This window comes from Oryx dammah, unplaced genomic scaffold, assembly GCF_014754425.2.
Source record: "Oryx dammah isolate SB20612 unplaced genomic scaffold, SCBI_Odam_1.1 HiC_scaffold_26, whole genome shotgun sequence".
In the NCBI taxonomy this organism is placed as follows: Eukaryota; Metazoa; Chordata; class Mammalia; order Artiodactyla; family Bovidae; genus Oryx; species Oryx dammah.
In genome coordinates, this window is record NW_024070210.1 from 66,531,987 (window position 1) to 66,547,215 (window position 15,229).

General features: G+C 48.8%; 1 protein-coding gene across 2 annotated transcripts; it reads right to left on the bottom strand.

Annotated features, from left to right (window-relative positions):
* Nucleotides 1-1,490: 1,490 nt before the first annotated feature.
* On the bottom strand, nucleotides 1,491-4,681 carry INAFM2 (InaF motif containing 2). Of its 2 annotated transcripts, none has more exons than XR_005718736.1 (2): nucleotides 3,231-3,517; nucleotides 1,491-1,804 (listed from the first exon to the last, which is right to left on the bottom strand). XR_005718736.1 is itself a non-coding variant. In XM_040226943.1 (2 exons), the coding sequence occupies exon 1, from the start codon at nucleotides 4,129-4,131 to the stop codon at nucleotides 3,673-3,675; it is 459 nt and encodes a 152-aa protein (XP_040082877.1). In that variant the 5' UTR covers nucleotides 4,132-4,681; the 3' UTR covers nucleotides 1,491-1,804; nucleotides 3,525-3,672. The 2 variants fall into 2 exon arrangements, 1 of the variants encoding a protein (XP_040082877.1); XM_040226943.1 differs by lacking the exon at nucleotides 3,231-3,517 and adding an exon at nucleotides 3,525-4,681.
* Between the last annotated feature and the right edge of the window lie 10,548 nt (nucleotides 4,682-15,229).

Genomic DNA, 15,229 nt, shown 5'->3' on the forward strand with positions numbered 1-15,229 from the left:
AGACAGAAAAAAATTCCAAAGCTGTGGTCTCATATGTGTGGAAATCTATGGCTGTTAGGAAGAAAAATGTTTCTTATACTGGAAACTTTAGAGAAACCCTTCTTCAGCACAATGAGGGACAGAAATGATACCCACACAAGACCAGTCTAAATGGCTCGGCAAACCCCTCAGCCCTCATTCTCCAAAATACACTTCCATAAGAAGTGGTTATTTCATCAAATTCAGGCTATCAGGAAATAAATCATACAGTCACTTGTAATATAAGCAAATACCTAGAATGGTCCAGGCAGTCCTGGTGCAAAACAGTTAAAAGAAAAGAAATCTTGCCCAGACTTCTTCCTGGCTCAAAACCTGATGGGCAATTTTGCAGCTAATTTCTAACCCTTGACAATAAAACGATTCTGGCCGCTGCTCCCACCACCAGGCCCTGCTCTGGAGGAGCAGTGCCCTTCACTTTGGTCAGCAGGGTCCTGCTGCATACACTGCTATATGCGCCCAAAGTGCGAAGCCGTGTGCAACTGCAGAAGCCACATGTTCCTGGCTCCAGAAAGGAGGGGCTAGCTAGAACCTTGGAAACTCTTTCACTCCCCTTCTGCTCTGCCTTACCAAGCCCTCTCACAGAAAGCCATTGTGTAGGTTCAAGAAAGAAAGAAAAGAAGGGCGGACTTTTCCTGGCTCCCCTGTGGACTACACGGTCATGTAAAAGCACAGCAGCCACCCCCAACAGCTCTGGAGAAGTGCAGGCCTCAGGGGGCTCCACCAACACTGGCTTCTCACTCTGGTTTGCGCAGGGCAGCATTGTCTAATAATGAGCTGAGCTCAATTGCTTGCTGTGTATTTTGCCGCACAACTAATCCCTCATATTTGTGCTTTTCACCCACAAGTCTTTTATTGTTTGCTCTAGGGAAGAAAAAGCCTCACCTTTGAAGCAACCCACACCTTCTCTCTGCCCTGTGGCTCTCTCGCCTCCTCTGTTGTAGACAACGCTCTGACCAACCACTGCAGACGCATCCATCTGTCTCCCCCAGTATTAGCGCTTCTTGAGCTTTCTAGGGGCCAATGGTCTAAAGGTGAGAACAGTGATTCTATCAGGCAGCTGATCCTCTAGGTCTCAGCCAGCTCAGTGTTTGTAATAATTCTTAAATGCATGCTTACTGGTCTCTTAGTTTCCTCAGTTAGGCATCTGCTCAGAGTCCTTTAAAAGAAGAACTTTTTCCAACCATTTGGAGGTTAGCCAAAGGTAGCTGAACTAGCTATCACTGTTCTTCCCACCCCGTGATTGCTTCCAGACTAAGATGGATTCCTGCCACCCTTCACTGATCAACTTGGTCAAACCATCAGGCACAGAGAACATTAGAGCAATTTCTTTTCCCTCCTACACTTATTTATCATCACCCACCCACCACACCTTAGACCATTACCTCTTCCAACCTCTAACTCCTTCCCCAAGAAGTATGAAAAGAGAAACGATCAACTTACACAGGCTGACGTAGAGTTCTTAGAATGTATTTTTGTTCACCTGAAAAATAAAACTTTTAAAAAATATACAGGACTTTTTGAGTACAGGTATATCTTAAATGGCTGAATTATAAATAATGTCTCTGGGCATGCTCACAGCTGGGGCTGGAGTTTATGTCCCAATTCCAGTGAAGGCGTTAGAGTCAGGCGGCCAACAGCTGAACCCACAAGTGGTCTCTCTAGACGCCGATAGATCCCAAAGTGGATTCAACAGTCCAGAATGCAGGGGTCAGAATGGGGACAGGGGACTGGACTCCCAGATGTTCTCCTGTCAGTTCAAAGGATTCTTGGAATAAGAGATCGAGTTACAAATTATTAAAATATAGGACTAAAAATTCACACAATAAATATAAATTACAGGCTATTATTGAAGTTATAAAGTGGCATTCTATGTTTCTTCCCCCAGGCCCTCACCAAAAATTTAAAAAGGTCTCAAAGGCTTCCTAATGACCAAAGTCAAGTGCTCGGAAATCTCCTTCAGCCAAGACACCTTGGGGGTGCTACCAGCCTGCCCCTAGGCAATGACAGCTCAGCTGCTTTTATCTTGCCCACAGCAGGACATGGCTGAAATCGAGGCTGTGGTCCTGTAAACCTGGATCAGAGCTAACTGGAGTATAGGCCAGAAAACTGGAGAGACAAATTGTTTCAGGACTCAGGTGGATAAGTTGTTGTTGTCGTTGTTTTAAAGTGCCTCATTTCCCAAAAAGGAAACACGAACGGGTTTGCTATCTTGTCACTACCCACACTCAATTGCCTAAAAGCAAGTGGCGGAAGGAAATGGAATCCAAATTGAGGATGTAGAATTCTTGTGGCCCCAGAGCTAGCTTTACATCTGTCATTTCACTTGCTGCTTCTCATCTCAATGAAAAGTATAGGCTGCATATAAGTAGGGCTTATCAGGAGAGGTAAAGACTAGGCAGTTTAACTTTCCCATGGGTGGTCTATTATCTGGCTATCAAAACACAATCCTGAGTTTGAAGCCCATCTTTCAGCCTTTCGAGTTCCACAGTACAACTCAAAACCAGAGGATGTGCTCAAAGCTCTGGATTTACAACAGATTTCATTCTAATCACAGGGCTACACTGTCACTACAGGCTCAGGGCAAGAGTGAAGGTGAAGGTGATTACAGAACAAGACCTGACCTTGAAGAGCAGGGAAAAAAAAAAAAAGGATAAAACACTTGTGAGCCATTCTACTTACAAAAGCTTGCTCTTCCTAACCTCTGTGAGAAGGCCAAGGGTTGAAGCACAGAAACATTGCTCTTTCCCTTCCTTTCTTCCCTGGCGGGTATCCAGATACTTGGGGCTGCAATAGAAAGCCTCTTAGGTGGGGGCACTAGGGTGGGAAGAGGAGGAGACTGGTACATTCCTCACCCTCCCCAAACTGCTTCTACTTCTCCAAAGGCTTTCCATCGTCCTTTCAACAGGTTTGAGAACGATTATACTCTTTTGTGTCATTAACCTATCTTTCTGAAATAGGAGGAGGAAAAGGTAAAAAAGTGGGTAATGAAAGTGTTTGTGCCCTTCTGGCTAGCTGCACTTTGGGGGCCAGCAAATAGCCCTTGCTTAACCCCATCAGTCAGTAGCTACCCAGGGTGTGGGAGGATACATGTAGTTCTATGTAATTATAGCTTCTAGTGCATATGTCAACAACTATATACAGGGATCTATAAATTAAATGCATCTGTGGCCACTGCAACTAGGTTGCCGTACCTGAGCTCCACTACTTTCGGTGCCTGCCTCCTTGCAAGAGCTTCGGCTTATTAAAGAAGAGCCCCTACAGCTCCCTCCTTTCTTTAAGTCTTGGGGGAGAGCCCGAGTCACCCCTCCACGTAGGATACATAAGAGCTAGCGGCGCAGAAGGGTTCAGTGCTGGGATCTCCCCACCCCTCCCCCACCCCCCTTATGGCTCAGGGCCCTGGCGCAGCACCGTCCGTAGGAAGACTAAACCCGAAGCCCCCGGGGCATAGTGGTCCCTTGGCTGAAGATGAGCTGCAGGGCCCTCACCCCTGGGGCGAGTCGGCGATCATCGGGGGAAGAGAGGCGTTCACTCCTGTGGGGGTCACTTCCGCGGGCTCCCCGCCCGGTCCTGCTGCAAAGTCCTGCCTCCAGGCTTGGGGAGGATGGTTTCCGGCCGCCCCTGCCACCGAGGGGTTCAACGACTCCCCGGCGCCGCCGCCGCTTCCTCCTCGTCCTCCTCGGCCCCCCGCGGCTGCTCCAGCGGCCCGGCCTGGGGGCTGTCGGCAGAGGGTTCCGGAGACACCGGCCGCGCCGCCTGCAGCGGGGGCGCGTCGCGCGGCGCCTCGCGGCGGGACAATCCCGTGCTGTTGGGCCCCGCCGCCGCCCCCGAAGTCCCGGACGGGCCGGTGGCGTTGGAGCCGCCGGGGGGCGGGCCGGCGGCTCCCCCCGAGGTCCCGGCTCCCACCGGCTGCCAGATGAGGCTGTAGTAGACGGCGAGCACGATGGCTGCCAGCGACACGGAGAGCACGTAGGCGAACACGGTGGCGAGCCGGACCCACTTCTTGTTGGTCTTGGCCGCCATCTTCGCCTTCTTGTCCCCGGTGTAGGTGGCCGGCTTGCCCCGCTCGGCCGGGGCCGCGTCGCGCTCCTTCATGGGGGGGCCCCGGCCTTTGCCCCGGTGCTCCACGGCCCCGGTTGGAGGGGGCCTGGCGGCCTGCAAGGACTGGGCAAGGGGCGGCCCGGCGCCCTCGGTTCCCGGCCGCTCGGCTCTCCGCAGCCGCTCCTCACGCCGCCAGCCCGCAGCCCGCCACTGCGTCGCTGCAGCCGCCGCCGGGGCCTGGACCAGTCACCGCCGCCAGCGCCGCCGCCGCCGCCGGCCCGTCAGTTGCTTCCTCGCTGCCGCCACAGCCACAGCCGCCACAGTCGCCCGACTCCAAGTCCCCATCCGCCGCCGCCGCCGCCTGCCCGGCCGCCGGCCGCCCGGTCTCCAGTGGCCGCGCGGACAGCGCTCTCCGCTCCAGCCGGGCTCCCCCGCCTCGCGCGCCGGCAACAAGGGGCGGGGGAAAGAGCTGCTGGGGGCTGCCTCTTAAAAGGGCAACGGCGGGGGTCCGGAAGTGCCGCGCGGGGAGGAGGCTGGCTGTTGGCGGGCGCCGGGAGCCCCCCGCCGGGACGCCCCGTTAAGAGAGGGTTAACAGAGGCTGTCTCTTAAAAGGGCAACGTCGCCGCAGCCCCGCATGGGCTGACGCGGCGAGGGTGGGAGCCTCCGGCGCTTCTTTAAAAGGGGAACAGCGTCTTTTCGGGCGGAGTGGTGAACTAGAACTGGGCGGGGAGGGGCGGTCAGAGCGCGGAGCTGTCAACTCTGGCGCCTCCCCTCTGTGTTCAGACTGCCCGAAGTGACAGGTTATGTAGCAGCAGCGGCTTCCGCTCCCAGGCCTCAGTTTACCTCCAGAGGCGGGGTGATTTCACGTTGGTGCTCTCGACTCGCGCCCCTTCCCACGTACCCTCCGGGCGGGTCTTTCAGACCCCTTTACTTCTAGCGAGCCTGGCCCACGTCTGGCGTAGGCAGCCCAGGAATCTGGAGAGTACACTGAGGTTGCAGCTGGTCGGTTCCTTTCCTAGCCCTTACCCCCACCCGCAGCCGCGTCCTGCCCGGGCTTCAGGCGCTCTCCGGATTCTCTGTCCTTTCCCTAGTCGGGAGAGTACACGTGCTGAGCTGGTTCTCCAGACTCTCCTCCCGCCTTAGTCCTGAAGTTCGCAACAGGTCCCAGATCCCGCTTTAGGGGGATTCTGGCTCCCGGGTTTAGGCTTGATCCATGGACCCGAGGCTCCACTGAACCGGTGGAGCGGCTTACAGTCTTCTCCTCTGACCCAATTCAGGTCTCAGCCTGGCCGGTGTTCCCTTGCCACCCTTCCCATGTGGGGCTTGTCATCCCTTGGAGAGTCTGTCTCCAAGCTCAGACTCTCAGTAGCCACTTCTCTCTTTTGCCTTCTCTCCGCCCCCGACTGCATTCCCTGTTTGTGAGATTTTCTAAAATTTCTGGTTCTCTCCTCCTTGAGTTCTGCTTCCTTTGTTCCCAGAGCTGGGTCTGTGGACCGCCTGGGTGTCTCAATGGGTATGGGAGAACTGCCTTGGAGTGGTGGGGGTGGGGTGGGGAGAAGACAGTCCTCATGGGGTTCTGTGGGTGAATCTTTCCTCCTGGCTCCTGGCTTCAGATTCTGTGGGCCAGGCTCGCTAGAAGTAAACGGGTCTGAAAGACCCGCCCGGAGAGTACGTGGGAAGGGGCGCGAGTCGAGAGCACCAACGTGAAATCACCCCGCCTCTGGAGGTAAACTGAGGCCTGGGAGCGGAAGCCGCTGCTGCTACATAACCTGTCACTTCGGGCAGTCTGAACACAGAGGGGAGGCGCCAGAGTTGACAGCTCCGCGCTCTGACCGCCCCTCCCCGCCATCTTTATCTTTTCCATTTCTCCAGCTTCTTAGTTTCAAGACACCATGCCCCCTTACGAAGTCCCACCTCAACGCTGCTTCCCTGCCTCCTCAGCAGCACAGAAGTCAAGTGGCTGCCAGAGTTGCGTGTGCTGATGAGTGCCTGGAACTGCAGCACCATAGCCAGGCGATTCCTGAAGCTCAGGTGCAAGTCTGCCACTAGCAATGGCCAGCCGGACTTATTCCAAGAACAGCATTCCCTTTTACTTTTCTGAGAAAATTTAAGGACATTGAACGTGTGGAGTGCTTATTGCTTTCTGCAGGCTGATGGGGAAAAGACAACCACTCCTTCCGCATTCTGCTCCCACGGTGGCCAGAGCCCATCATGCAGGATGACCTGTTAAGTCAAACCCCCTGGATTGTCTCTGGATGTTGAACTCTCTTCTCTCCCTTACTCTCTGACCTTCCTGGTAGGACTGTTTGTACCAGCTATGCCAAGGTGAATTATTAGTAAAGGTTCCAAGTGAGTCCATCCAACCCAAAGCCTCCTTCCAACTACTTCCTTGAATGCACTCAGTTTCTTCTGTTGCAAATTAAACTTCTTTCTTCTTGCTTGACTCCCAGTGAAGTAAGAAAACAGCCTGTCACTGTTTTCCATACCGAAGAATAAATATACTTGCAGCCCCTATTCAAATCCTCTCACCCTATTCTTCTCCAAACTAAACAGTGCCAGCTTCTTTAACCTGTCATCAATAAGCTCTATTTATTATCTGGATTTACACAGTGTCTTTTACCTTAGGAACTCAAAATGCTTTCAGATATAATTGAGCCTGATCTCCGCGGTGCCTGAGCCATTAAGAAACCATTAGTGTATTCCTATTGCAGGCAACTAAATGGCCCCCTAGTGGCCTGAAAGTGAATATGCTTCTTTAAGAGCCTCTCTTGGACTAAGGGTAGGCAGAGTCAGAGCAGAGAATCAAAGCAGCGTGGGGACAGAATAGGCCCCAAAGGTCCTCTTTTGTAAATACCCTAGAATCTTGCCCACAGCATCCTATGGAGCACCCTCCAGCATCAGCTAAAAGACCCTCCATGTTGGTGTACCTTATTGTCTGCTCCCTAAGGCAGCCCTTTTGGGGTTTGGAAAGTTCTGACCAATTGTAGCAGCAGCGACATCCCCATCTTTATTATATGCTCAGCATTATGCTAAGGCTTCCCAGGTGGCTCAGTGGTAAAGAACCCACCTGCCAATGTAAGAGCTTCAAGAGACTCGGGTTTGATCCCTGGGTCAGGAAGATCCCTTTGAGGGGAAAATGGCAACCCACTCCAGTATTTTTGCCTGGAAAATCCCGTGGACAGAGGAGTCTGGCGGGCTACAGTCCATGGGGTCGCAAAGAGTTGGAAACAACTGACATGCACGCAGCCGGCACTCTGCTAAGCACTTACATTCCTTGTCTCATTTGTCTCACAATAATCTATCAGGTAGTTATTATTTATCTTCATTTTACAGATGAATAAATTGCCTCCAAAAAAGTTCAACAACTTACAAAGTCTCATAACTAGAGAGAATTCAAACCTGAGTCTTTCTGACTCTAGGATCTTAGATCCTGATCTCTCTCTGCCTCATAGGTAGAGCTGAAAGTTGTCTCTGTAATGAATGTTGGGAGTACCGCCCACATCACCCTCGGGATCAAGGCACTCATTCCTCCAGCTATTAGGGATGTTGACTTCTGATGGCTTACAGCTGCCACTATCTCTGGGCATTGCCCTTAGGCACCAAAGGAAGCTGCATCTTTCTCTTGGCTCATAAGACCAAAAAACAGAGCCAAGTTGCAACAAACCTGGGAAGAGAAGGAGGAGGGCTCCATCTCCAAAATGCTGCAGAAGTAGCCAGTATGTATTGACAGGAGCCAGGAGAGAATGTATAGGCTGAATCAAGGGGGAGCTGAATACTATTAAGTTGAATGAGGGGGAGTTTATTGATTTAGGAGCACTCTCCCGTGAAACAGGATTTCATATCCTGACAAGGATCCTGGGAGACAGGCCACCAACTGAAATGGAAATGCCAGAAGTATCATGGCAGAAGGTGGAAGGAGGGTTCAAAAAACCCAGAGAAGTGGTCATGCTCTAGTGGATGTTCTGTGTAAGGCCAGAAATCCACTTCAGTTCTGCAGGAAGGCCCGGAGGATACTCTTGTTATCAGAGCAAAAAGGAGTGCACTTACTGAGAAGCTGAGTTTTGGCTGTCCTCTGCAGGTCAGGGCTGACAGCAAGAGACCAACACAGAACTGGCTCCCTAATAACAGCAGTGATGACGGGACCACAAAATGATGGAGACCGGAGGTTGGCACACCATTGTAAGGAGCAGCAAGTTGGACTGGCAATGGGGGGGTCCTGATGGTAAAGCCATGCAGATGGTTAATAAAATAGGATGTAACATTACATCTTATTAGTGCATAGGGTGTAACATTACTGGGGCAAATTAGTGCAAAGAGTTCCCTTTTCACAATTTTGCAAGTCTCTTAAATGTAGTTTTATAGACAACAGCTGGATTCTCATATCAGCTGTGGTTGGCTATATGTTATTTTGTTTAAAATATGTGAAGAAAATCTGGCCTCACAAAGATATGTAGTTGGAAAAGGAGCATTTTAATAGTCTTTTCAACTAATTGTGGGTATTTTTCTTTGATACTACACCAAAACTCAACAAGTGGTATTTTCTTAAATGGTAGTTATAATGTAGAATATGAAACTCTTTCAATGAACTTTTGTACTCAATCACATTAAAGTCTATTGATCTATCTTGTATTCTTTTATTTTTTTCAGCATTCACCAGCTTTATTTTTATTTTAGAAGGTAATATATACTCTTGATAAAAAAAATATCATGCATTCTGAATGACTTTTCTACCTGTGCATGATTTTGTTACATCCTTTGGTCATTTGGAAAATATTAGGTCATTGAATTATACAGATCTTTCATATGTTGATACAATTCATTATATAACACTAAAATTCAAATTTGTTATTATCATCAGAAATATTGGGAATCTGTCAACTTGATGGTAGTGCATACAAGTTTCCTAAAATTCTAATTTTAATTTGAAAGCTCAAATTGTATCATTGACAATAGACACTCTCAGTTGTTTTCCTCAGAGTTACAGGTTTACTTGGCTTGAATTTGAGAAAATACCTGCCGAATAACCAAGTCCAATGACCACAGTTTATCTGTCAGTTAGTTTTTCAAGTGAAAGTGATGTTTCATGAAAAAAAAATGGCTAGTTTAGGTTATTCTCAATTGTGCAAGTACTTTTTTTGAGAGAACCATTCTATTTCTGTGTGCAATACAGTACTTTCTATTTAATTACAGAGAAAATTAAAAAGACGTGTATTTACAGGTTATGATTTAATAACATTTAACAAATTTCATTGCTTCATTAAGGACATTCTTAACTAAAACTGATTGTTTTCTTCTCTTCCTTCCTTCCCTTTCCTCCCTTCCTGGCCACTACCAGAACAGTTTGGTTCCACTGCCTTGGTTTGTTAAGGTGCCAGACATTTTATCCAACATTGCTTTTAGTGCAAATGTCAACACAGTTAAAAAGATAAATAATGTCTTATATGGAAATATTTTGACCTTGTGAAATACCTGAAATGGTTTCAGGAACTCCCAGGGATCTACAGACCACACACAGAATTGCTGAGTTGTACAATGAAAAGAAATCAAGAATGAAAGACCAGGAGACTGGTGATAGTTGCTCCAATAAAAAGTCACAATACCAGGCTTCCCTGGTGGCTCAGTGGTAAAGAATCCACCAGCCAAAGCAGGAGACACAGGTTGAATCCCTGATCCTGGAAGATCCCACATGCTGTGGAGCAACTAAACCCATGAACCACAACTACTGAGCCTGTGCTCTAGAGCCTGGGAACTGGGACTACTGAGCCCACGGGCCTCAGCTACAGAAGCCCATGCACTGAGAGCCTGTGCTCCACACCAAGGGAAATGGCTGCAGAAAGAACCCCACACATCACAATGAGCGAGTAGCCACTGCTCACACAGCTAGAGAAAAGCCTGCACAGCAACCAAGAGCCAGCACAGCCACAATACATAAATACAACTTAAATAAATCAATAAAAGAATTAGAAATATCAACTTAAAAAAAAAAAGGTACAATACCTTGTCTGGTTTCTAGACCTGACTCCATTTTCAGATCCAAAACCCTTTGACTGAAGGAGAGACTGGGTCCCAGGAGGAAGGCCTCTGTAATACTGTGGCAATACAGTAATGATTATTCTACTCCTTCCCCAAAGGGACCTATGGCCATTTACCTGGGTAACTGTACAGGGGGAAGAGTGGAATAGCCAAACTTTTTAAGGTCATACAGTGTCTGAGTTGACACTGATATCTGGAGACCTGAATTATCTTCATGGCTGCCTGGTAGAGTAGCCCTACATAAAAATATGTGCAGGCCCACGGGCTGTAGCAAATGGCTTGATGAGTTGGTTAGAGGCCTAGAAAGAGAAACAATGGAAACTGGAAATAAGAAGAGGCACGCGGATGTATCTATAGGAGTGGACACAGTGTGAAGACCCACCCATTGTATGTTAATGGCCACTGGAGGGGACCTACTGTGGAGGAGAGGCTAAATAGTCAAGCAGATACAATGGTTTGGCTAGTTGACATTAGTCAGTCTCTCACTGACCACTTGTGCTGGCCCAATGGGTACACAGATAAAGTGGCCATGTTGGCATAGATGGAGGCTACACTTAGTGCATGGTGGCAGAGACAGGCCTAACAGAATGGGCTCTCATTCACCAAGGCTGACTTTTTATTGTTCCTGCCAAATCTCCAACCTGCCAACATCTGACAGCCAACCAGCTACTTGGTGATGAATTGACTACATTGTACTGGTTTTAATGTAGAAGGGTTGGTGATTTATCCCGACTTGAATCGGCATGTATTCTGGATCATTTTCTCTTTCTTGCTAAAGGCCTCAAGTAGCACTGCTCTCTGAAAGCTTAAAGTGTTTGATCACACACAGCATTACATCAGACCAAGAGTCCTACTTCACAGCAAAACAATGGGCACATAGTCACAGAAGAATCTTCTGGGCGCATAGAATCTTCTGGTCTTACCACATTCTTTGCTACCTATCTACTGGTGAAAAGAGCTGATAGAGTGAAGGAACAGTCTTTCAAAGGTGCAGCTGAAGCACTATTTTAGAGATGGTGGGACATGATGCTACAGGATGAAGTATGCACCCTGTTAAATTATAATATGGCCCAGCAGTAGGATACAGAAGCCTAATAAACACGGGGTTGAAGTTGGAGCAGCCCCACTCACCATCACTCCCAATGATACTTTGGGAGAATTTATGGTTCTTATTCCTACAGTTCTAGGATCTCTGGGTTTAGAGAATCTCGTTCCTAGAGGTGGAACATTTCCATGAGGGCACAGGAAAAAAAACTCATGAACTTTAAGTGTGGCTGCTTCCCGCCTCTTAGTTTTCTTGTGTCAAGAGACCAGCAGGCAAGAAAAAGGAGTCACTTCCTGCTGGGGGTCCTTGACCTTGATCCTTGGGAAGACGACGGCTGCTGCTCTATCATGGGGCCAGGGAAGGATATGTTTGTCACCCAGGCGATCCTCTAGGGTGTCTCTTGATACTCTTGCCCAATTTTTATAAGTTTGGCAGCATGGCTTGAAAAGGGCATGGTGATTAGGAGCTCAGACTCCTGAGCCCAGTGGGCCACTTAGATCATGAGAGATACCAACTGAAGGGAAAGATAATCTAGAAGCAGTACTGGAGGGATGCTGAATATCAGCCTGACACCAAGACAAGCTTCAGTAGTGAGGACTATATTTCATCCTACTTGCCTCCCTATAAGTTCCCCAGAGGAAACAATCACCAGAATTCTGGAGTGGCTCTTCCCAGGCAGAGGGTGCTTACCATATGATGCAAATATTTCTGAGCTGTGCAAAGGGGAATACTGTCCTGGTTGGTAGGGTACACCACCCAGATCTTGCCTCTGGGACCAAGAAGCTTATCCCCAAGTTGGTAGGAGTGTTGCTGCTGATGGCTCACAGCTGAGTTTCTCTCTAGGTATTTCCTTCAACTGCCAAAGTGAGCTGTCTTTCCTGACTTCATGAAGGATAATCTGCCAGGTCAGTGCTGCAGGAGGGCGTTCAGCCTCAGTCGGGACCAACTCTGAAAGGTCCTCCCCACCTTCAAGCTCCCTGTGGAGGAGTCCTTGATTGTGACCGCATCCTTGATCCTTTTCTTCCTCGGCTCAATCTTGTTTCCTTCACTCCCTCAGATATGTTGTTTCTGAGAGCACTAAATAACTAAATAACTCCCAATAAACTTCCTACAAGCAAATCTTCGTTTCATAATATTTCATGAGAAACCTGATCTAAGACAATCACCTAAAACACCTAAAATTCCAATCTTTGGGACCCAGAACTGAACAAGTCTCATCCATTTGAAGGTGGACCTCACCATCTTCTTCTATGCTATGGCTCCCTCTGCCAGCCCTCACAGAGCACCAGGTGCATCCTACCCCCGGCCACCTTCCACCAAATGTCCTCCAGCTTGCTTTCCCCCATGATAAGGCCACCGAGACTGAAGTCCCGGAGTACAGTCAATGTGGTCTGACGTGCCAAGAATGAGCATAGGCTTGAGTCTTCCTTGGTTCTAGAGCCCTGGCTACACAGTGGAACCAAGGCTGAAGCTCTTCAGATATCCAAACTCCTCACTTCCCCTTCCCCACCCACACATCCCAGGTCCTGATTCAGAAGCTCTGGGTACAGCAAGGAATAGGCAGTGTTTCCAGAGCTTCCCAGGCGATTCTGATTGATATCAAAATGGAGAGTCACTGGGCTCAGTATTCTACTTTAATTCAGCAGCCTAAGAGTCTGTCCGCTTTTTTGGCAGCCTTTTCATTTGACTCATGAAATGAAAACCTGTCAGCGAAAACCCTCAGTTTTATTCACACATGCTTCTGCTAAGCTGCTACTTCCCCACCCTGTCCTTGTACACTCGGTGCCTTGGAGCCAAGCCCAGATCTCTCAGTTAAGCCCTGTTCATTTTACCTTGTGAGGTTCAGGCTATTGCTCCAGCGGGTTAGGATGTTTGGGGATCCTGAGTATGTCTCTCAACAACTTCCCTGTCCTTACTGGCTTCCTGCTACTTGCAAAGTTGAAGGGCTGGTTCACTTCCTGATAAAAAGATGGACCAGGATAGGAGTAAGGATGGAAGCAATCAATCAGTTCTGAGGGCATTCCTTATGCACAAGTCACCATGCCTGCCTGGCGAAGAATGTGTCTAACTTATTTCCATCACACATATGAAAACAGGTCCTTTTCACAGACAGATGAACTGCGGCAGAGAAAACGAGAAATGCGTCCAAGAACAGCCTATAGGAGGAAGAGGCTATCCTTTTCCTGCTGTCTTCAGCTCTCATCTCTAGGTTTGTCATCTCTCAGAGGAAAGTGATAAGGTTGGCCCTTCTGAATGGAAAGATTTTTAGAGCTGGAATGAATCTTGGAAATGATCAAAAGTTTAAAGATCAGAGAGCTTAGGTAACTTCTCATAGCAAACCTTTTCTCCAGTTGAGATTGAAATCAACGTTTCTTGAGGATGGATCCAGGCTTCCCCTAGCTATACCTCCATGTAAGTTTGATCCAAAATGACACTTCAAAGGGAAACACACATGGGGCTGCTTCTTTTCCACTTTGAAGTCCCAGATGGTTTCTTCTATGATTCTAGGAGGGATTGGCATGGGAGGACAGGAAACACCTTCCTCCTGGGTTTCTTCAGAGAACTCTTGATCACCTGCTTTCGTCCCTAAGGGATTAGCAGCTCAGCACCTGCTTACCCAGCCTTGTCTCTGCCTCCATTCATAACCAGCTCTCAGCATGCCTTTGGTGGCTGGGTCTGGAGCCACAGCTGGACATACAGCCAGACTAATGGACAGCCCCTGGTCCTTACTCTCATGCCTGCCTCATCAGCTGTGGGGGCTGTGATGATGGTAAGGTGATGGGAGGTTGGTGCTTGTCCATGATGTGAGCCCTTGTGCTTATGACGTCAGGAGTACAGGCTGTTTGGGGGACAGTCTGCTTCAGTTCTAAACCAGGAGCACCCCTAACTCAATCTGCCCTGGGAAGGGTAGGATCATACTTTGGCATCAGCCCCTGATCCACACAAACTGCCGAAAAAGAATCCAAAGAGCAAGTCAGTGAAGATGCTTGTGGAAACGATAGCAATATATACTGAGGAGAAAGTAATGAGAAACTGATTTTCTCCTGTCTGTGTCTGCTAACAAGTAATAATATTAACAACAAAACAACAAAAATAATGATAATACTATTGCGCTCATGTGCAGGCCGTGTATGAAGTACTTTACATCCATTATATAATTTAATTCTTATAGAGTCCTGTGAGGCATAACGATCCCCATTTTACAGGTGAGAAAGCTGAGGCACAGGATGGTTAGATATCACAAGACAAACCAGCTAGTAGGTGGCTGGGTTCATAGAGCAGTGATCCCAGCCTGGCTCCCCGTGCATGACTAGGAAACCGATCTTCAAGGATGCAACATCTGAGCCACTTTGATTTCAAAAGTAAGCTGGCCACTGGCCCAAGACTCACCACAGGCCTCCGGGCTCCTGAACCCCACTGCTTCCTCAGGTAAGTCATGGCAGCAGGTGAGAAACCCACCTAATCTGACTCATTTGTCTGGTAACTGGGCCACCCAAAGACCTAAGTTCGACTTCCACCACTAAACTTCTCTGATGAACAGGTTGAAAAACCAAAAGCATGGGGGTCCTCACACAGAGCTGCCAGGTGAGCAAGTGACCTCAGGACCTGCCTATGGGGCTCCAGGCCACCTGGATCTCCCTGGGAGAGAGCCCCCTGTTGCAGCTAACTTCTCACAGCCTTCTACCACCCAAAGCTCGGCCATGCCAAACTCTCCAGCATACCCATCGCCACAACTGACAGACCCTCCAGAGACTTCCCTGAGGATCTGCCCTGCTCAGATTCCCAGCCTTTCCCCAGGAGGCCCGTGCTTTCTAGTGCGCCCAGCAGGGGGCATCCTCACCCTTCCTCCTTCTGCCCTGGGGGTGAGATTGGGAGCCGGTGTGAGGCACTCTCTACTCAGCTCAGCCCAGGAGTCAGTTTCTCAAACTGGGTATTCATGTGACCTCTCTGATTTTCTCTATATCCACTCTACCATTATTTACACAATATTTTTGTCATTCATATTTTAAAATACCTAAATGTATTTTTTAAGGAAAAGAAGCCCTTTTTGGACTTCCCTGGTGACGCAGACAG